Raw genomic sequence first — 21,648 nt, 5'->3', positions numbered from 1 at the left:
TACAATCTTTTTTTTGACGTTGGATAACGTCCTTCGGCAACATATGGGGGTACAATTTCAAAAAACGAAAAATTGAGCATGTAACGAAAAATGGTCAGGTTTTGACCGCTAATAACTCAGCCATTTGTCGATAGATTTTCAATATTTATACATCAATCGATCGAAAATTTATCTACGCGTCGATTCAAATGGAGGACATTATTGATTATTGGCAACAAACTATTGAAAAATCGTAAAATGTTGACCCCTTTCTTATCTAACCAATAACGTTCAAGCACATTTTTGGGTTCCGTTTCCCACTATAAACAGGGCTGGTAGCAAGAATTGGTACCGAAAAAAGTCATTTTAGTGACCAAATTTGAGAAATAAGTGACTAAAAAGTGACTTTCTATTTTCGAAAAAGTGACTTAAAAAGCAAGCCTATTTCAATTCTAGTATACTGTTTTACGATCAATATCAATCATGATAGGGAATATTCCATATGATCTTCTGCAGGTAGTAGGTCTAGTTGAGTACCATATTTGGACATTTTTATTGTGCTTCCAAATTTACAAGATATCGCCTAAAATTTTTTTCAAACAGGTTATTTTATATTTACGTAAATAATCCTTTTAAGTAGATTTTCAATATTTTCAAAATGTTGTGTCTTTTATATTACCAAAATATTTTATATTGTAAATTTTAATAAGAATTTGGAACATTTGTATAATTAAAATTTTTGTCATTTCACATTTCCATTTAAACTCCAGTAGAAGACTACCTAATAAGGTCAATATTTTTATGCATTATTCGATATTTCAAATAAAAAATGATGACAGAAGATCGAATTTGATTGGAATATTGCTTAAATCGCGTCCTTCAAACTAAGGAAGAAATTTTCCATCAGTAAGTTCAATGGAAGGTATGCACATTCTAAGACTTCCTCGTAAAATTACGACAAGTAACTTTTCGTTTTGCCGTAAATTATATACCTTCATGTATTCAATCTGTTTTTTTAAGAAAAACCACGAACGAAAAAAAAATAAAAATTAAAAAAAATCATATTTTTTGTGAGAAATTTTGAAAAATTTACGAGGAATTTATAAAAAAAAAAACCTAGTGTAATTTCTGATGAAACTTGTGTGAGTTATAATGATGAATACCTACAAGGATAACTGAAAGATCTCTCGAATTCTTGATGAATATATTTCTTGATAAATTTCTATGATAATAGAAGCATATTAATCCATCAATGGTCGGAGCAATAACTGAAATAATTGCTGTATTAACTAGTGTGGAACCTTGAATGAAATTGAAATCTATGCAGGTCTTGTATTTGAAAAAAATATCAGTGAAGTGTTTGAGCCGCAGTAATAATATTTTGAAGAAATGCTGGACAAATTTCTATAGGAATCTAATGAGGAATCCTAGATGCAATTCATCGAGCAATTCTTGGAAAAGATTTTATCCAATAATACCTTAAGTAAGTTTTGAGAAATTCCAGAGAGTAGTTTTGGATGAATTTTTGAGAGAATCCTTATAAAAAGGCCTGGAATAAATGAAAACTGTAGAAAAAATTATTGTAGGGTTTCTTGTAAAAATGTCGATTTTTTTCGAAAACTCTATAATAAACCTTTGGGTAAAAACTTCTGTAGGGCATGCGGGAAGAATCCTAGAAGTAGCGATTGAAGAAATCTGTGAAAAAATCAGTGATCTGGAGGAAATACTGAGATTTTTTCTTCAGAGTGTGTGAAAATTACTATAGGTAGTAGCGTGGGAATACTCTAAAATTTTTAATATAAAATTGAGAAGAAATTCCTCTGAGCTTCTATTGAAAAATTGCTGGTGACATTCCTGGTGGAGTTCTTGATAGTATTCCAGAAGGAATCTCTGGATAAATAGTTACGTAATAGTCTCTGAAGGTTTCTCTGGAGCCTCTAGAATGTTGCACCAGAATTCATTGCAAGCAGATTAACCATCTATTTCCGACGACTTTAACGGACAGTTTCTTTATGAAAATGCGTTTTTATACAAGGTAATTCAAAAAACAATATTTCAAAGGGTCTACTTTTTTCAAAATCAGTTTAAAATTTGTTGGTTGTTTTACAATAGTAACCTGATTGACTTTTGGATTAATTTGATAAGTATAGAATCTATCTAGATTATCTGTTAGCTCTCCCTTACTCGATATTTCGTATCTCGATATCGAGTTAGAGAACCACAGTAAAAGTTTGTTTTGATGGCTACTGCGATGGTCCCTCAGATCGCATTTGCACTGGTTTTGTGTTCCATAATTCGATACCTCCCTTACTCGATGTCCCCTTCAATATCGAGTTATGGAGAGTTGACTGTAGAAACTAATGCATAGTATTCCTCTGGTTCGGTTTGCCTCAAGTTCGTCAAAAACTAATTGAGCTCTGGAGCTACCATGGGAAAGAGAGGGTTATGGCAAAAAAGTGACTTTAGATACCATATTGATTATAATGTCTTTAGAGACCTTAACTAAAAATAAACACATTTTAGAGATATGCATTGAAATAGTATCCAAGCCTTTAAAAAAGATCTGCTTACCTGAAATAATACTATTTTTACTAGCTTTAATCTTTTCCTACAAATATTATTTATTTCATATGCTCATGAAAGATACCCAACTAGAACTGGGAATCGTATTTGCCTTTCTCATCTTAGCAATCCTAAGCCCTACTTCGTTATTTAAACAAGTTATTCGGAATATTAAAAATAATTTAAAGTGAATTACAGTCGCCTCTCCACATCTCGATATCGAAGGGACCATCGAGATAGGGAGAGATCGAGACAAAGAACAGTAATTTAATGAACACTAGATTGAAAATCACTCCGTTACTAGGAAAATAATAAACAAACAAACTTCATTTCAAGTTTCCAAATTGTTCTGAATCGCTTAAATCTGGTCTAGTAACCTTAGATAATGTTCATATCGACATATGGAGAGAAAATTGGGATCAAACAATCAACAGGAACACATCGAGATATGTAGATATCGAGATAAGGAGGATATCGAGATATGGAGAGAGAAATTGTATGCAGAATCAAAGGACCGAAACAATCATCGACATAAGGAGAGATATCGAGATGTAGAACATCGAGAAGTGTGTTGTGTTACAAAAAGGACATATTCTGTCATAATAATTACTGGTTCGAGGTTTTTTTCCTGCGTATAGCCGAAATCCTCTGATGATTCCAGGTTTTTTTTTTCAGGTTGAATAAAATTCCCTGATAATTCCAGGTTTTCCAGGATTTTTTAGGTAGAAGCTTAAAACTTAAAACTTAGCCTAAATTAAGAAGGCCGATTCAAAATTTTCTCCCGAAAAATTAGCTCAAAATAGTTGAAAAAAGTGACTTATTGACGAAAAAAGTGACTTTAGTTGAAATGGCTTCAGAAAAGAGACTTTAAAGTGACTAGCCTCAAAAAAGTGACCAAGTCACTAAAAAGTGACTCGCTACCAGCCTTGACTATAAAAGCGCACCGGTCCTGCTTCTTCCCTCAGTCTTCTTTTTGCGGTCGGACTGTGAACACCACGGTAAAAAGAAGCAAGGTATTATACTCCGAAAAATGACATTTGGCAGTGACGTCATTCCTATCGCAAACTCGAACGAGTGCAAAAGAAAGCAATGCCTGCTCTCCTTTACTATCCTCAAGGCCTCATGCTTGACGATAGGAATGACGACACATGTTTTGATGGAAAATCGTTGTTTACACGTGGGAATAGCCTACCTTGTTGTGTCTACCGTGGTGAACACGGTCGGGCGAGTCATTTTCGCTTTGCGTTTGCTCCCGCCGTCACAGTTCAATTTGTGTCGTCGGAAGAGGAAGACGCAAAGTTGATTTGCGGCGGCGATGACGATGGCTTGGGCGCTTCTCCGAGCAACGAACGAAACCTCCGGTCGCACATTGAATGATTTGTAATTCACATGGTTATAAAACTTCATATTCTTCATTTTGAATGACTATGAAAGAATATGATGCATCCACTATTTATTGAACAAAAATCATCCAAATTAGAGATGAATATTAGAACATAACAGAATTACATTCTGCAGAAAATCGAATGATGATAACACAAATGATTATCATGCAATTTATGATGGATTATTAGTTCTCCCATGTCCCATACCGAAAATCATTCAATTATTGTCTGATATATCAGACGAAAAGGGAATGCTCCTAAACGTCAAATTAATCTTGTAAATCTTAACGTAAACATCATGGTGGCGGCAGCGTGGTTTGGAAAACATTGCTGCGTGTAAATTACAGGTAATTTCACTTGGAATCTTATCTTATCCTCATTTGCGGTTTATTTTCAGACTTCTTAAGAGTGCCTTATAACCACAGGTCGCTAACATCCGAGTATTAAGGTTCCATGGAGCTACATACATCACACAATTACGTTCGTTGCAACACGGCATCTGTTCATGAAAACTGAAGACGTAAAATAATGAGTTTAAATCACATTTAAGAAATATAAAGCAATGCCAACAACGTTTTGTAGTGCTTAACTTTTGATTTGATTTATTTTCAATTAATAACTAACATTGAAAAGGGATTGTTTACATGTATGTATGATAATCATTCAATTAGAGGCATCTGTTTGAAGGATAAAAATCATTCCACGACTGGATGATTTTCATTCGGAGTGGTTTGTAAACAGCTGATTTTCGCGAAGATGAAAATCATCCTGATTGTGTCTGAAAATTGGTATGGGGCTTGGATGAGTCAATAATCATTCAATTCGAGGCGGGGGATTTCGTTCAGTGTACTGCCGCTCGGAAAAGCGTCCAAGCCGTCGTCATCGCCGCCGCAAATTTATCCGCGCTTGCAGATTTCGACTTTGAATTCAGCATCGGTGGTCAAGAAGCAAGTCCGCTAGGAACGAAATACCACAGGCCATCTGAGTTGCTGATCCGAGGAGCTGCTTCTAATCGAGCGTCGGACTTGTGAAATCGCTCAAGATTTTAAGAGTGAGCATCGTTTGCCGATTTCGACTTATGCCCGGTAATCAACAACCCGTTGCTCTTGTGCGCCATCCACGTCACGTCATTTAGCTGGTTCGTCGTATAAGCAAATCGGCGCTATTCAGGGCCATCAAATGTGTTGAAAAGAGTTGAAAGAATAATATTTTCGACCTTATTACATCTTATATTTCTCAATCAATCTCACAGCTTCATACAAAATTTAATTTGTCATGGATAATTGATGGCACGACAATTTGATACTGTATTCGCGGACGCTGCTGCAGTGCAGTCACAACATTTCACAACGATTGTAAAATAGAGTGGCATTTCCAACAGCTTCTTAGACTTGCCATATTTTATGAGAACATATGTAACAAAATTGCGACATATTTAGAATGCTTCTGAAAAGAAATTCTCATTGAACAATTTTCATCATTTTGGCACCCATGGATCAGAAATTTTCCTTCATACAAAAGAAAACTATTGATTATCAATAGCTAACCATTGAATATTAGAAATTTTTCTACGAATCGACTCCAATAATTAAAACTATTGATTTTCATGAATAAACTATTGATAAATCGATAAATATCAAGGCTTGTCTTATTTTCCAGAAAAGCACATTTTTCTTGTGTATTCCTAGCACAGACATCATTGCTCGATTTCTTAGCCACTTTCGTCATGCATAGGGAAACGCCCTTTTCGGCCTTCTTCTTACTCCTCTTTATTCTATCGTGTTCAGTCGAGGCCAACCAAGCTTCGATGAGCCCCGCGCACATCAGTCAATCGTCGACCAGCAACCGGAGAAGGTCTCCTATCGGAATAAATTTTACACATTCGTCGCTGCCGCTGCTTCTGCTCTTGTTTATTCCCAACCTAAGCTAAATGCTGCGGGTTCCGTGAAATCGCTCATCATGGCCATGGGCATCCAGCTAGACCATCAAATTCGTGGAGAACTCGTCTAGAAACCTTGAATTGCCGTCGGAGGAGTGAGCAAACCAATGAAAACAACGAAGCACAAAATTACCGACCGCATTTCGATTTAATCGTCTTTGGTAATCTTTTGGTGTGTTTCTGTCTAACAATGGATTGACAACCCAGTTCGATCGACGGTGACTAGCCCCAACCGTCCTTTTCAGGACGACCATTTCATTTTGAAAGAGTTGTGAGAATTTTCTACCGTGGAGAGTTACATTACTGGTGATTGGATGTGATTGATTCAGATTTTGGTCAGTAATTTGCATGCAATCATTTATCACGGTGGCTAAATAATGCTTCTCGAGAATCACAGTGTCAAGAAATAAAATTCCCATTGTGCGCGCGCGGACAATCGTCGACAGTGTGTGCATAAGTCGGATAAATCGCAAACGCACTTGAATTAAGAATCCATCACGGTTTGCCTCGCATTTAGTGATGATTGAATGATGCCGTTGTCGTCGTCGCATACTAGAGCGATCAGTATCAACTTGGCGAACAAAGAGCTAAAACTTATCAGCAACAGCTTTGTTGACGTTTTGATTTGGTAAGAAATTGTCGATCGAATCGAAATACACACACAGAGAAGACTGCAAAAATGCTACCGCCGCCCGACCCGAGCGACGGGAACCTAGATAAAACTTTGTTTGCCATTTATCTCCGTTGAAAGCTTATCATTCGAAATTACAATTGATAACTAAATATTAATTATTCAATAGTGGCCCTGTAAAGGGTTGTTGTTTGAAATTGTGCTTCAATGCAATTTAAGCGCCTACGCCACGGATACGACGAGCCAGCTGGATGTACTTCGGCATAATGGTGACACGCTTGGCGTACAGGTTGGTATCCTCAAACAAACCGACCAGTTAGGCCACGCTCGCTTCCTGCAGGGCCATGACGGTCGCGCTCTGGAATCGCAGATCGATCTTAAGGTGACACGGGAGACCGTGTTATTTTCCCTATCTTTTGTCTCACTCTAACAATAGGGTCCTAAAGGCCTGTCCCAATTTTAATGCCAAACGCTTAAGTTTTGGCCAAAAACACATGTTTACTCAATTTTTAATGTTTTTCTTGTGTTTAAGTCAAAAAAACATTTTTTTTTAGATTTTGTCACACTTGTTGGCTTAAACTAAAATTTTGGGTGTATTTTGCTTTCCGTGTCCCTTGCGAAATGTCAGATTGGAACAACCCCAGTGTTAAAACTAAAAGCCCTGTGGTGTTTTTGTCGATTAAGCGAACGTCAAACATGATCAAAAGTGTCAGGGTTCATTTATGGACCCAATTTTTAAATTAAAGTTAAAATATGATTTAGCCGTTATTTGAGCGGGAGAAATTGCTAAAATAGTTGCAGTAACATGCTCTTTCGTGTCATTAAATAAAAACAAGATTTCATTAAACATTTTAGGACCCAATTATCATCAAAACTTTGCAGAAGCAAATCTCTAGTTTTAGTGAACCGATTAAACTGAAATTTTATTGGGTTGTGCACTACATATATATAATGCTAGTGATACATTTTTCGCATCGATATATTGAGTGGTACTTGAGATTAATTTTTCAAATGGAGAGGGTGATTAAAACACCGTCCCGTGACCTTAATCAAGAAGTCCTGATCGATTTCACCGCCAGCAACAACGATTGCTGTGGCGCACAAGATTCGCAAATTCTGCACCTGTTATGATGTAGAGCTGGGCTTGTCAGATGATTATGGTGATATTTGCGCTACCGAGATCACTATAATGAATTGTCGGGCACTACTGGTTTGCCTCTACATTTCTCCGGATACCACAATGAAGCAGAAGAAGTTCTTTATGGCGCGGAACTTCTTCGAGTATCAAAAGGAGACCATGCCAATCATCGTGACAGGTAACTTCGACATCGATTTGAGCAAAGAGAAGTACACAGAGTTAGCGGACTTCATGGACAAGAGCCTCAACCTTAAACTGGCTTCGGAATCCACTAAAGCAACCAATCTTAGTGGATCATGAATGGACCTAACGTTCAACCGGTATATTTGTTTGGAGAGCATAAGTTACCGCTCATGCTTCATCTTCCATCGACCGGTTCCATCGGTGTTGAAGTGTTAACCGAACCAACCAAATAATAACACTCAATGTCCATAATAGATCAGAATTGACATGCAACAAATAGTTTGGAAATTGATGCGATTTTTTGTCAGTACCTAGAAATCTTTCATAAGTTCGTGACGGTCCTAAATCAGGAAATAGAAGAAGCTAACGTTATCCAACGTCAACTTGGCGGTCGTATCTCGGAAACAACCTCTTACTTTTTAACAAAAAGTACTCATTCGTCTCATAGGATTTCGCAGATTCCGTTGATTAGGTATTTTATTAAATTTATCATTCTTCCTTCGTTATAAATTATTAAAATTATCAATTTTCATCGCAGGAATCCTCCGAAGAATCCATCAAGAATTTCTCGGAGTTCCTGTGGAATCTTTTATTTTTCAGATATTTCTGTAAATACAGGTATGTTCCGTTTTTATCAACACGATCGGCAATTTTCAGTTGATAAAAACGGAACCGTGACAAAAACGGAATAATTTTCATAGGCAAATTATTTTGCAAATTTTTAAACAAAATTGCAGTTTTGCCAGTATAATTCACAATTTCATCATATAAATGCACAGCATTGATGTTTCGGAGTTGTGATTGGTATAAAGTTTGTTCATTCGTATAATATCGTAAATAAAGTTGATTGCAGACTCTAATCAATCAATATGATTATTTAATACGATAAATCTATAATAGTTTAAGTTTTGTTGGTTAGATATTCATTGTATTTAATATGGAATATTAAACCGATAATCACATAAATGTGCTTTACATAATGAGATGCGTCATGGTGGGGATTGCTCATCAAACCTTCCGGTCCGCCTCATAGTTACGTACTATTTGGTGCTGGGTGTAGTTCTTGTTTTTCCAGCTGTATTGAAAAGCATGAGCCATAGTCTTTGGCATACAATCGGATCTTTCTTTAGCAGAAAAGAACCGAAATGTCTATCGACGACCGGTGATTGCTAGCAGATATAGTGGAGAGCTTGTCTTGAAACGTTCATCGCTTCAAGCTAGTTGAAAAACTGAATACACTGATTGCCTGTCGATCAGAGCCGAACTAGGCATAGATCGTATACATACATCTGAATCTACGTGTCTCCGATGTATTACATCGTTCCAGGTGGGAGTTATCTGATATGTGAATATGGTACCATAACAGAATTTTCCATCTGAACGAAGTGATAAATCATAATATTCCGCAAACTGTATCACACATCTACAGAATGTATTGCGTGAAGTTAAGACACAGCAGAGTATTGGGTACACAGGACCAAGTCCCTGCCGGGTGGCGCGAAACTGATGAGCGATAGACAATAGAATCAACAACACTGCCATAAGGGATAGTAAGCATGTGACTATTGTCGAAACTATGATTAGGAGGCAAATCAACATCCCAAGATCAAATTTTTGTTACAACCAATGTAGGTATTATTAAATTAGGCTGTAGAAAATGATAAATATCTGCAAGGTAATAAATGCTCGTAGTCTGTTTTCTTCGAATACACATGTATAAATTGTTAAAATTGACGAATCATACGCGAAATTTATTAAACGGATCATGAAATTAGGACTGAAATCATAATGATGATAGATTATCAACTTTCCTTTTCTCCCTTTTAGGATCTCTACTCACAACAATAATTATTTAACACAAACTAATATCAGATGGGCCGCCATTCTGTGGAGTGATGTGGCCCCTTCCTTTCCTTGTTTTATTATCTTTCCAGAACAACCGAAATGAAGAAGGAAACCTCCAAGCCATTGTGGAGAAGTGATGTCACAACAGGAAGATACGCATACCCGGCACGCACCCCACCTCAAGATCGTTAACACGTGGAAGGTCGTAAATCGGTTTGATTACATGCATAATAATAACTATTTACACCCTGACAGAACTGCCTATCTCAAAAATAGGTAAGAAGGGCGGGACGATGGTGCGAGCCTACACGCAAACAAATGTTGTTGTATAATCTACCGAATCCATGGTAGAATTAAGAACTGCACCAACGATTTTCAACCGACTACAAAAATCTGTCAAGTTTACTACAATCTGGTAAAAATCACTGAGCAGTGCAATAAATGTGACCATGTCGATGGTTGCATCCACTACAAAACATAGTTTTTCAATCCGTGACCCCCACCGTACAGCACAATGTAGTCAAAAGTATAATGCCAACCTTGTCAAATAAAGAATGTTTCTAGTCATAAATACTGTAACTCTGGTTAAATATACCAAATATATTTTCTTGTGTAGTGATGTTGACTATGTTTTAGTAGAGTTGACAGATTAATGTAGTCGGTTGAAAATCGTTGGTGCAGTTCTTAATTTTACCATGGAATCAGTAGTTTCTACAATAAAATTCATTTCAGTGTACCCACTCTGTCATCGGTGGGCGTCGGGCGTGCTAACGGGTATAGCAAGGCCTATGGGGCTCTGCCTGCACAAATCATGTTTTCTTTCTCTTTTACTTTTTGTGAATTTGCTAACAACAATGCCATTAAAGTAAATCCAATACAGGAATGCAGTGCAGAGCCTCATAACGCCGTTTTCGGTAAACGTATTTCCCAGCGTGGGGTTTATAGGGATGTTTGTGTAAACAACGCAGATTGGCCATGGCTAGGGGGTGCGTTGATATTAGCAGATTAGCAGATTGGCAGATTTACATAATGAGATGCGTCATATTTGTAAAAATAACTACAAGGAAGTGGGTCAAGCTGATAATTGTCTTTTTTCAAGAAAGATTTGACACGAAACAATTTAGTTTTCTTCTGTCCATGCTTATCCTTTTGCTTTTTATAAGAACAGTAATCTGAGAAAAAGGCTTTTTCCTTAGTTAGGATGTAATGCCATACAGACATTACATCCCAACTGAGGAAGAGCCTTTTCACTGAGAGTTTTTTTTATTTTGCTAAGGTATATTTTGCACACATTTGACATCCGATTGGTGATTAAATGTGGAGGTATGTTTCGATAGTTTTGCAAGCTTAAATTAATATTTTCGGTTTCCTGTGCTTTTAATTGTGAAAATATATTGTGTAGAATGATTGGGTGAGTTTTCTTCACTATCACTACCAACTTCGACTGGGATGCACTAATCGCCATTCTAGAACAGCGTCACCTTTACCGTTTAGTTCTGCGTTGGATGACGAATTGGCTAGCACTAACCTAAATTAAAATTCTACTATTTTGTTTGCTAAAACGATGTTGAATAGGTTTATCAAGAACACAAAAGTGTACAAATTCCAGAACAAGCATAACAAAAATAGAACTTTTTGGTTAGAATCTCTTTTGCTAAGGTTTATGAATAAGCGTAAGGTAGTTGGTATTAGCTCTTTATTAAACTTTTGGTCTCCACGAAGAGGTGTGCCCGCTAAAAAATTAAGATCCCAACAAATTTGTGATGGGAACGTGCGTGACGTGCGACGATTCAGTATCAACAGTTTCTCAAACTGTTAGCCATAAGCCCTTTTATATCTTCCTTGGTGCAAACTTATTGTATGAAGATTCCAAATATTTCAATAGATTGTTAAGTTTTGCTGGACCTCTTCCCTTACCCTTGAAACAGGACCTAATCAATGGCTAATGCTATAATCTGTGTAATATTATCGAGTTTTAGAGGTGAAAGGTAATGTACAAAATATGACAGGATCGACAGTCTTATCAAAAATAAAATGAACTCGATAATGTTCCTTGCCATTACTTAAATATTGTTGAGTTCATTCACAGGTACATTATTTGTTACAAAGAACTGATCATTCTGATTGATTTATGACTATCACATTCACATAGAAAATTATATGATCACATGTTATATAAAAATAAGGAGAGGTCTCTGCAACACGAATTCCAGGCGATGCTAGCAGGCTTGATTATACTCCTGTACATCATCAAAGTTTAGTAACATACTCTAGAGCAGCGTGCTGCCGTTTCATCTTTGCGTGAGACTGAAAAAATACTAAGCAGAGAGGCATCGAAAAATCAGCGAGGAAGATGCAGAACAGAGCAAAATTCAATAAAAAAAAGTACCATAAAAACTCCGCGAGAGCTGTTTTGATCGGGCGGGACACTCAAGAGTTCTTTCAAAGTGTGGATAAATGTGACCTTAGCAACAAGAGAGAAAGAGTACCAGAAAAAAAATCCTCGTACTTTTTTGCACTCTCATTCGAATCGTTTTGGGACCTGTGTTGAGAATGTTGAGTGCAATTTTTACTCCTCAATAAAACATCAGAATCGCCTCATTTTTGCATCGCGGAGGAGTTCTGTCAAGCCTGGTTGCTAGGACGTGGCTAGAGCAACTCTCGAATGTTGAGAGATGCATCAATCTTGTCCATCAGCCCATGCTAAATTTGAAAACTCTAATTGATTAGCGGATAAGAAGGAATAAAACCTTATTGAATCGTATATGATTTGACACCTACCATGTATCGTAGGTGATCAACATCAACATTATGTCGAAAATTCAACTCTGAGGCTATTGAAAAACATTTAAGTTGCTTTAAATAAGTTTTGAGTTTATATTCCAAGCATTTTAAAAAAATAATATTTTTTTTTTGTGTTGGTAAAAACGGAATACTTTGTTGACGAAATCGGAAAGTGACAAAATCGGAGCGTGAAAAAATCGAAACGTGATAAAAGCGGAACATACCTGTACTTGATTTTCTCCAAAAAAAACTGAGCATTGCGTCAAAGGTATTACTTATAAAACAGAAACAATTACATCATTATATTATTTTTTCAAGTAAGTTTCAAACTACTGGAAATTATAAATACTAACTGCTTTAGACTACATTTATTAACCACAAAAAACACTCATTCGTCCCTCAGTATTTCCAATTCTTCCGGAATGGCGTGAATTCGCAGTTGTTTCTCCATCAGCAGATCCAACAGCTGGGACAATTCCTGCGGTGCGAAGAACGCCCCATCCAGATAGAGCATTTTGTTCCAGGGACAGGCTTCCAACGCCAGGTAAAGTGTCCGCTTGCATTGTTCCAGCACGTTGTCGCCTTTCTGGAGCGAGGCCGGTTGATCGAACAGCTCTCGGATGTACAATCGCCAGAGGAGGGCGTTCTGCCGCAGCGGGGAGTCCCTTCGAAGGGAGTGCTTGAGAAGGTTGAGGATTCTTCGTTTGTAGACCTGATCGTCGGTTTTGTCTTCCTCGCCGGGTTCTAGGGCAGCGTACAGACTTCGGATGCGAGCCGCCGTGACCATCAGGAGGACCGATTTGACGGTCAAGTGCTTGCCGAGAATAGTCCGCATTTGGAACCACGTGAGTGACTCGGAAAAGCTGCACATCCGGATGGCGGTCAGGTTGTCCGGGTACTCATGGAGCACTCGATCGATGACCTGGAGGAAGCAGTCGTTGGTGAATTCGTCCAAACGAAATTCGAGGACCTTCAGGTAGACTTCGTAGATTTGCTCCCGAATGAAGCGATGTGCCGGATTGCCCAGGTCATTGAAGTGGAAGAGCAGCCCATCGATCCGCTTGATCGTTTCCGCTTTCGATTTGACCAGGGCCAGATAGTAGAGATAGGCTCGTATGCTGTTGGTTAGCGGGCTTGTGACGAAGTACTGCTCAACGGGCATGTGCTCTGCGTGAAAGTCTTCTCTCAGGTACTGGTTGACTCGATCGTTAAGCTTTTGAAGCGCCAGGAGTTTGGTTGGATCCGAGATATTTTCCGTCACATCGAAGTTGATAGTTCTGGGGTTTAGAGCGAGTTTGGTCATGATCCCGATTGCCTGTGGCTTTCTATCCTCCTTCAGGAGAATCTCGATGAATTTTAAAACAAGACTGAAGAGATCGTTATCATCTTGGAAGTCGTCCTGCCCGCAGAACACCTGCACCGAAGTGTTGAAGATTTTTAAGCAGCTTGATCCAAGACCTTCCATTTCGTACTCGATCAATCCGTATTCGATGTAGAAGTTCAAATTGTTCTGATATTGACTCTTCTTCAGCAGGTTCTTGACCCGAGTGCGAGTTGCTTTCTTGCGTTGATCGGTCAGGGAACCTGCATTTCGGTCGAGTACTAAAACGATCCTTTCCAACCTCAGGTATAAAAGCAGAAGGATGACGTTCTTGACATCGGAGAAATGTTCCGCAGCTGACACTAGAAATTCTCGCATCACATCCAAGTACGATTCGAAAGCCAGATTGGTGTTGATGAAGGACGGAGGCGTGCTCAGTTCCTTGATCATATTCAGAACCACCAGATCAACCTTTTTATCTCTTGTCAGGTTCAAGAAGAGCGGCAAAATCTGCTCCACGTGGTCCGACTCATACGGTTCCGGCTTGAAAACCGAGCAGCTCTCAAAAGCACAGCTCTCAAAGGGATACTTCATCATTTTCAGAATCAAGATCACAAGATCAAAGGCGTATTCCTTGTTGATCAGAGGATAAACGAATCCCACGATGTCCTCCTGCAGGACCATTCTCTGCGGATCGCTGCACATCTGCGTTCCCTGGAATGGCAAAAAGTGGAACGCACTCCGCAACTTCTCCACCCTTAGCCAGATCTCGTTCATTGGAAGCCCCGACTTCAGGATCAATTCCTCATACTCCACCAGTTGGCCGTACTGTTCCGGTGACATGAACAGGTGCTTCCCACTGGCAAAATCCGCACTCACATTCATGCTCACAGTCAACTGAATCAATGCGAAAAACTGCTCCCACAATCCAGCCTGTCTGCAGAAGATCGCACATTTCTTAAAGAACTTCAACATCACCTCGTCGTTCCTCTTCGCCAAGAACAGTGCCCGGATACTCTTCTCGTAAAGCTTCAGCACATTCGGGGCTATGCACTGGGCCATCGACGACTGCTTGTTGGCAATCAGGGCATCCCACAACTGGACATTCGTATTGTCCTGCCGGATCTGCTTCTGGATCAGCTCAAGTACCTCATCCGTCGGATGAACCTTCACGATAGTCTCCAAATACAGCCCCAGCAGCTCATCGTCATCCGGATGCCGCTGCATGGCTCTCTCCACGATGGCCAATTCCGCTTTGTGGTTCTGATAGCTATCCAAGTGCATCGGATTCTCCCTCTTGTACCGATAATACTCGATCCACTTCTCCACCGACGAATCACTCTTGGCCGCTTTCTCCAGCTCCACCTCCCGGTCCGACGCTTTCCCATCCAACTTCCCCTCGCTCGCCCGCTCCTTCCACTTCCGGAAGTAGCCAAAGTATCGCTGAACCTTTCCCCTCGACCGCGGCATCCCCGCCTGCCGGAATCTGTACGGCCCCAACTTATACTTGGGACAAGCCGGCCTGTAAAGCGTCTCCACCGTCAAATAGATCCTCAACGCCTCCACATCCGTATAGTAATCAACCTCCGAAACTTTCTCCACCGGTTTGCGCACTTCCTTTCCAGATTCAGAATCGCTGCCACTTCCCCGGTGGCGCTTCCGGTCCTTCTTGTGGTGTTTCTTTTTCCGCTTTTGCTTGTGTCCCCTGCTGCTACTGTCCCGAGGTCTATCTTCCTCCTTGTCGGACGCTGTATCGTCTCCAACCGCCTCCGTCGAAGCGCTGCTGGGGATCGCGATAAAACTCTGGTTTGTAAGCCACGCAAGGTCACTCGGTTTGGCTGGCACTGAAAGCGGGACATAAGTTACAAATAATGGTCGACGAAATAGTATTGATGGTTCCGGTAACTCACCTGGGAAAGTACTGGCTGTGTCCGCCGAATAGGCCGGAAAAAGGGACATTTTTCTGGAAAAAAAACGGATTGTGAATGTGAATAAACTTATCAGCTGTTTTTGTTTACAGCGCCCTTTCGCTCCTGCAAACAAGGTTAAGCTTTTGAAAACATGTTCCACAAACAACAAATCGGGAGTTCGTTGTGAATAGGTCGACTGCAAAAGGGTTGATAAATTTCACTACTGGACGGCGAAGTGCGGCTTCATAAGTGCGAAAATGCGAAACGTAATGAAAGCGGAACCAGTTCGCCAGGATGAACTATAACATGCTAGTCGATACACTGTTGGTTCACTTTTATTCGTTGACAGCTCAGTCGAGATGATGTGATTCATGCTGACGAACCGGTTGCGCATTCCGAAATCATTGCGTTTGGGCCTTAAAAGTGCGAGATGATTCTACCGCAGACAGACGTTTAAGCAGGAACAAATATATTCAAAATTCCTGTGTAAATTCTACCGTGGTGTCACCTAGGGAGCAAATTGCTACATTACAGTGAAAGTTCGTAAAAGCACGTGGCTTTAACTTCTCGCTTACCACCCAGTCCACCACCCACTGAACAAAAATATCAAAACAATCACTTTAAAAATAATTCACACTTTCACGCCAATTTATTTTACAAGAGTAACGATCATTTAAGGGTATTATCGCAGACAGACGTTCAAGTTAGACTCAGCCACTTGTGTAAAAACATGGCCGCCATAAATCGCCAAGTGGCAATAAGCTAACAGATGGCGTTAATGCCGTATGCATCCCGCCACCACCCCGATTCGTTGACAGCATGACACACAACCGCTCCCACAGCCGACGTGCTCAACGCTAAAAACTATGCACATTTTTTTGCGCTGGGTGGGTGATTTTCCCTTTTGGATCTAATTTCTCATGCAAATGTTACACGCAAACAAATTGTGTTGTATAATCTACCGAATCCATGGTAAAATTAAGAACTGCACCAACGATTTTCAACCGACTACAAAAATCTCAACTAGGGTTGTCATGTCTATTACGGCTTAACCAGCCGACGGTGTTTTGAAAATACCTGAAGGTCGTAGACACAAAAGTCAATTTGGACAAATTGAGTTGTAAGATTGTGAAAAATAATAGAATCGTTCTGGTGGGCTTCGATCCCACGACTCCCAATACGCTAGACTGGGCGCGTTAACCAACTACGCCACAGAACGATTCTGCAGCGCAATCGGCCAACCTGAAACCAAAGTCCGTCACGACCCCATTTTCTCCTTCACAACCCTACACCTCCTTCGGCTCTCTGAGATGCCCAATTCGACTCTCCTAAGCGCGTAGGCACGTGTGCAACAGTGAGAGATTTTATTTTTAGCGTCGCACTGTTGCCTTGTTTGTGCCACACTACTCATAAGCCAACGTTGGCTCAATGAGATGGTTAGTATGCAGTGCGCATCGCAATGAGATGGTTAGTGCAGTGCTGTGCGTACACGAATTCTCTCTGCTCTTGGAAGTTTTCTTAAAAACTACCTAAAGCAATAAAACAGTACTTTTCAGTACTATTTTTCTACTATTGATCCCTTTACGATCCTTGTTTGGACCCGTGCCTTCGATTTTTCGTTGGACCCGTTAGCGAAAGCTAGCGGTGGTAATCCTTCTTGGACACCGTCTAGGGAAAAAACCTCTCGAAGGTCACGTCTTTCTCGTTTATTAACTAAACATGGTATCAACAACCAACAAAAGGAAGGGTGAATCTCTGAATTCACTACTTCCTTCCAAAAAAAGTGGGTTTTAAAACTGTCACTACACGTGACAAGAATGGAAGAAAGGACGTTTCCCCGGAATGCGAACTTTCTTCCAAGGGTGAAATGAATAATTGTATCGAAATGAGCAATCAGTTCGATGCTCTAGACAAATTTTCCGAACACCAAATCGAAGCAGCCTCTAGCCCAGGCTCTTTGATTCAAGTGAGGAAGCAAAGAGTGCCGCCTATCGTGGTCAGTTGTTCCGAATTTGGGGGATTTAGGCAGGAGATCTTGAACTCCATTAGGGGAATCAAGGTTTCCTTCCAAATCGCAAAGAAAGGAGACTGTCGCGTTTTGCCGGAAACTCTCAAAGATCGTGAACTTCTTCTCAAACATCTTGAAGAGAAGAAGCACAATTTTTTTACTTATGACGACAAAACTGAACGTTTGTTCAAAGTTGTCTTGAAAGGTCTCTCAAGTGACTATAAATCACCTGAAGAGATCAAAAATGGAATAAATGATATACTTGGATTTTCCCCAGTCCAAGTAATCATTATGAAAAAGGGAACCCAATCTGGCATTGTTCGGAAAGGGCTTTCTCAAGAATTTTATTTAGTTCACTTTAACAAAAAAGAACTAAATAATATTAAAGCTTTAGAAAAAGCAAAACTTTTGTTTGATGTCCGTGTGACATGGGAACATTTCCAGAAACCTGGAGGAAATTACCAGAACCCCACTCAGTGCAATTTGCCTGGTAGAGTATCGAACAATGCTCATTTTTCAGTTAATGATCGCTTGATCATGAATCATACCCATCAGGAAGATCATAATCTTGCTCATTCACTAACTAAGTTTAATCCGTCGAGTAGCCGTTCGAATCTTTCAATTTCGAATGTATCTACCCACGGTAAATCCTTTGCCGATATCGTAGCAGGAAATTAGAACTCCTCCCCTGTTCGATCCATGGGTACCCATTCTACTTGTTGCAAATCAAATGGAAAAACCCCTACCGCCACAGGTAACTCCGCATCTTCGTCTACCGGAAATTCTAATGGGAAATCACATGACATGTCTGCCTCTGATTTTAATTTTCTAACTGAACAATTGAATCTAATGATTGATGCAATGTTCAAAGCCACCACTATGACTGAAGCAGTCCAAGTAGGTGTAAAATTTACAAATCAAATTGTTATTGGATTACGTTTTTCTAATGGATCCAAATAATAATTTAAATATTTTAAATTGGAATGCTCGTTCTCTGAATGGTAAAGAGGACGAGCTGTTTAATTTTCTTACGGTTAATAACGTGCATATAGCAGTTATTACCGAAACTTATTTAAAACCTGGATCCAAACTAAAAAAAGATCCTAACTTTTTTGTTTATCGTAATGATCGACTTGATGGGGCATGTGGGGGAGTTGCAATCATCATTCATAGGCGTATAAAACATCAACTGTTTTCGTCATTTGAAACTAAAGTTTTTAAAACTTTAGGTGTTTCTGTTGAAACACAGTTTGGTAAATATACTTTCATAGCTGCCTATTTGCCTTTTCAATGCTCTGGGCAGCAAGTTAATTTGCTCCAAACTGACTTGCGTAAATTGAATCGCAATAAGTCAAAATTTTTTGTCATTGGTGACTTTAATGCCAAACATCGGTCATGGAATAATTCTCAAAGTAATTCCAACGGCAGAATTTTATTTGGTGAGTGCTCTTCAGGATATTTCTCAATTCAATACCCTGATAGCCCCTCATGTTTTTTCTCTTCTAGAAATCCATCTACGATTGATTTGATCTTAACCGACTCTAGTCATCTTTGTAGCCAACTGATTACTCATGCTGATTTTGATTCTGATCATGTCCCTGTTACATTTCAAATATCCCAAGCAGCGATTCTCAATCCTATCAGCTCCACTTTCAATCATTTACGAGCCGACTGGAATATATATAAAACGTATGTTGGCTCTAATCTTGATGTTAACATTTCTTTAGAAACTAAGCTTGATATTGACAATGCTCTTGAAACTTTAACAAATTCCATTGTTAAAGCCCGGAGCATTTCAATTCCAAAATGTGAAGTAAAATTTGAATCCGTGATTATAGACGATGATCTTAAACTCTTGATCCGTCTTAAAAACGTGAGGAGAAGGCAATTTCAACGCACTCGCGATCCTGCTATGAAAATTATATGGCAGGATTTGCAGAAAGAAATCAAGAGACGTTTTGCTCAATTAAGAAACAAAAATTTTGAAAATAAAATTTCTCAATTGGACCCTGGCTCTAAGCCCTTTTGGAAATTATCTAAAATCTTGAAAAAACCTCAGAAGCCAATACCGGCATTGAAAGAGGAAAACAAATTATTACTAACTAATTGCGAAAAAGCTCAAAAACTTGCTATGCAGTTTGAAAGTGCGCACAATTTTAATTTAGGATTTACTAGTCCAATTGAAAATGAAGTTACTCAGGAGTTCGAAAATATTCTCAATCAAGAGAACGTTTACGAAAATGCCTGGGAGACTGATTTGGAAGAAGTGAGAACTATTATTAAAAAATTCAAAAACATGAAAGCTCCTGGCGATGATGGAATTTTCTACATCCTCATCAAGAAACTTCCAGAAAGTAGCTTATCATTTCTAGTTGATATATTTAACAAATGTTTTCAATTAGCATATTTTCCTGACAAATGGAAAAATGCTAAGGTTGTTCCAATTTTAAAACCAGACAAAAATCCTGCAGAAGCTTCTAGCTATCGTCCAATCAGTTTGCTTTCCTCCATCAGTAAACTTTTTGAAAAGGTTATTTTGAACAGAATGATGGCCCACATCAACGAAAATTCAATTTTTGCCAATGAACAGTTCGGATTCCGCCATGGACATTCGACCACTCATCAACTTTTACGTGTAACAAATTTGATCCGTTCCAACAAATCTGAAGGCTATTCTACTGGTCTTGCTCTTCTAGACATAGAAAAAGCATTCGACAGTGTTTGGCATGAAGGTTTGATTGTAAAATTAAAAAACTTTAATTTTCCAGCATACATTGTTAGAATAATTCAAAGTTATCTGTCAAATCGTACACTTCAGGTTAATTATCAGAACTCCAGATCTGAAAGACTTCCTGTAAGAGCTGGTGTTCCTCAAGGCAGCATTTTGGGACCAATATTATACAATATTTTCACATCTGACTTACCTGAGTTACCTCAGGGATGTCAAAAATCTTTGTTTGCGGATGACACAGGCCTCTCCGCCAAAGGACGAAGCCTGCGTGTCATCTGTAGTCGATTGCAAAAAAGTTTGGATATTTTTTCTTCATACTTGCAAAAATGGAAGATTTCTCCTAATGCTTTCAAAACTCAACTAATAATATTCCCACATAAACCAAAAGCTCTTTATTTGAAACCTTCAAGTAGACATGTTGTCACGATGAGAGGGGTTCCAATAAATTGGTCGGATGAAGTTAAGTATCTAGGGCTCATGCTAGATAAAAATATAACTTTCAAAAATCACATTGAGGGCATTCAAGCCAAATGTAATAAATATGTAAAATTTCTCTATCCCCTTATTAATAGAAAATCAAAACTTTGTCTTAAGAACAAGCTTTTGATATTCAAACAAATTTTCAGGCCAGCCATGTTGTATGCTGTACCAATATGGACTAGCTGTTGTAATACCAGGAAGAAAGCTCTGCAGAGAATTCAAAATAAAATTTTGAAAATGATTCTGAGGCTTCCTCCCTGGTATAGTACCAATGAGTTACATAGAATATCCAATGTTGAAACATTGGAACAAATATCAAATACAATCATTAATAATTTCAGGCAAAAATCGTTGCAATCTTCTATTGCCACGATTAATGAGTTATATGTTTAGGTTAAGTTAGGTTAAGTATATTAAAAACTTTTTTTTTTATCTCTTATAAGCAGGTGAAATCAACTCACCTGTAAAAAAAACTGAACTGCTACGGCAAATGAAATGTAATATGTTGTTAACAAAATGTTAATTAAATCTTAAATTTGTTTTACCAAATTAGGATGATAGTGTTGTCTAATAACACAGAACACCTAGATATAAGAAATGAATGTAATGTTTGGAATGATACTAATAAAAAAAAAAGATGGTTAGTATGGGTCCGGCTTTCGACGTGGTCGTATCTCGTCATATCGACCCCTTTTGCGATAGAGAGATCGCCGCTCAAATTTACTCAACTAGGGTTGTCATGTCTATTACGG

General features: G+C 38.9%; 1 protein-coding gene across 1 annotated transcript; it reads right to left on the bottom strand.

Annotated features, from left to right (window-relative positions):
* Nucleotides 1-12,654: 12,654 nt before the first annotated feature.
* Nucleotides 12,655-15,806, bottom strand: LOC5573356 (protein NRDE2 homolog). Its single transcript, XM_001660792.2, has 2 exons — nt 15,678-15,806; nt 12,655-15,611 (listed from the first exon to the last, which is right to left on the bottom strand). The coding sequence occupies exons 1-2, from the start codon at nt 15,724-15,726 to the stop codon at nt 12,835-12,837; spliced, it is 2,826 nt and encodes a 941-aa protein (XP_001660842.2). The 5' UTR covers nt 15,727-15,806; the 3' UTR covers nt 12,655-12,834.
* Nucleotides 15,807-21,648: the final 5,842 nt, after the last annotated feature.

The sequence above is a fragment of the Aedes aegypti genome, chromosome 3 (genome assembly GCF_002204515.2).
Source record: "Aedes aegypti strain LVP_AGWG chromosome 3, AaegL5.0 Primary Assembly, whole genome shotgun sequence".
In the NCBI taxonomy this organism is placed as follows: Eukaryota; Metazoa; Arthropoda; class Insecta; order Diptera; family Culicidae; genus Aedes; species Aedes aegypti.
Note: the sequence above shows the minus strand (reverse complement) of the source record. Positions and strands in the feature narration are given on the sequence as shown.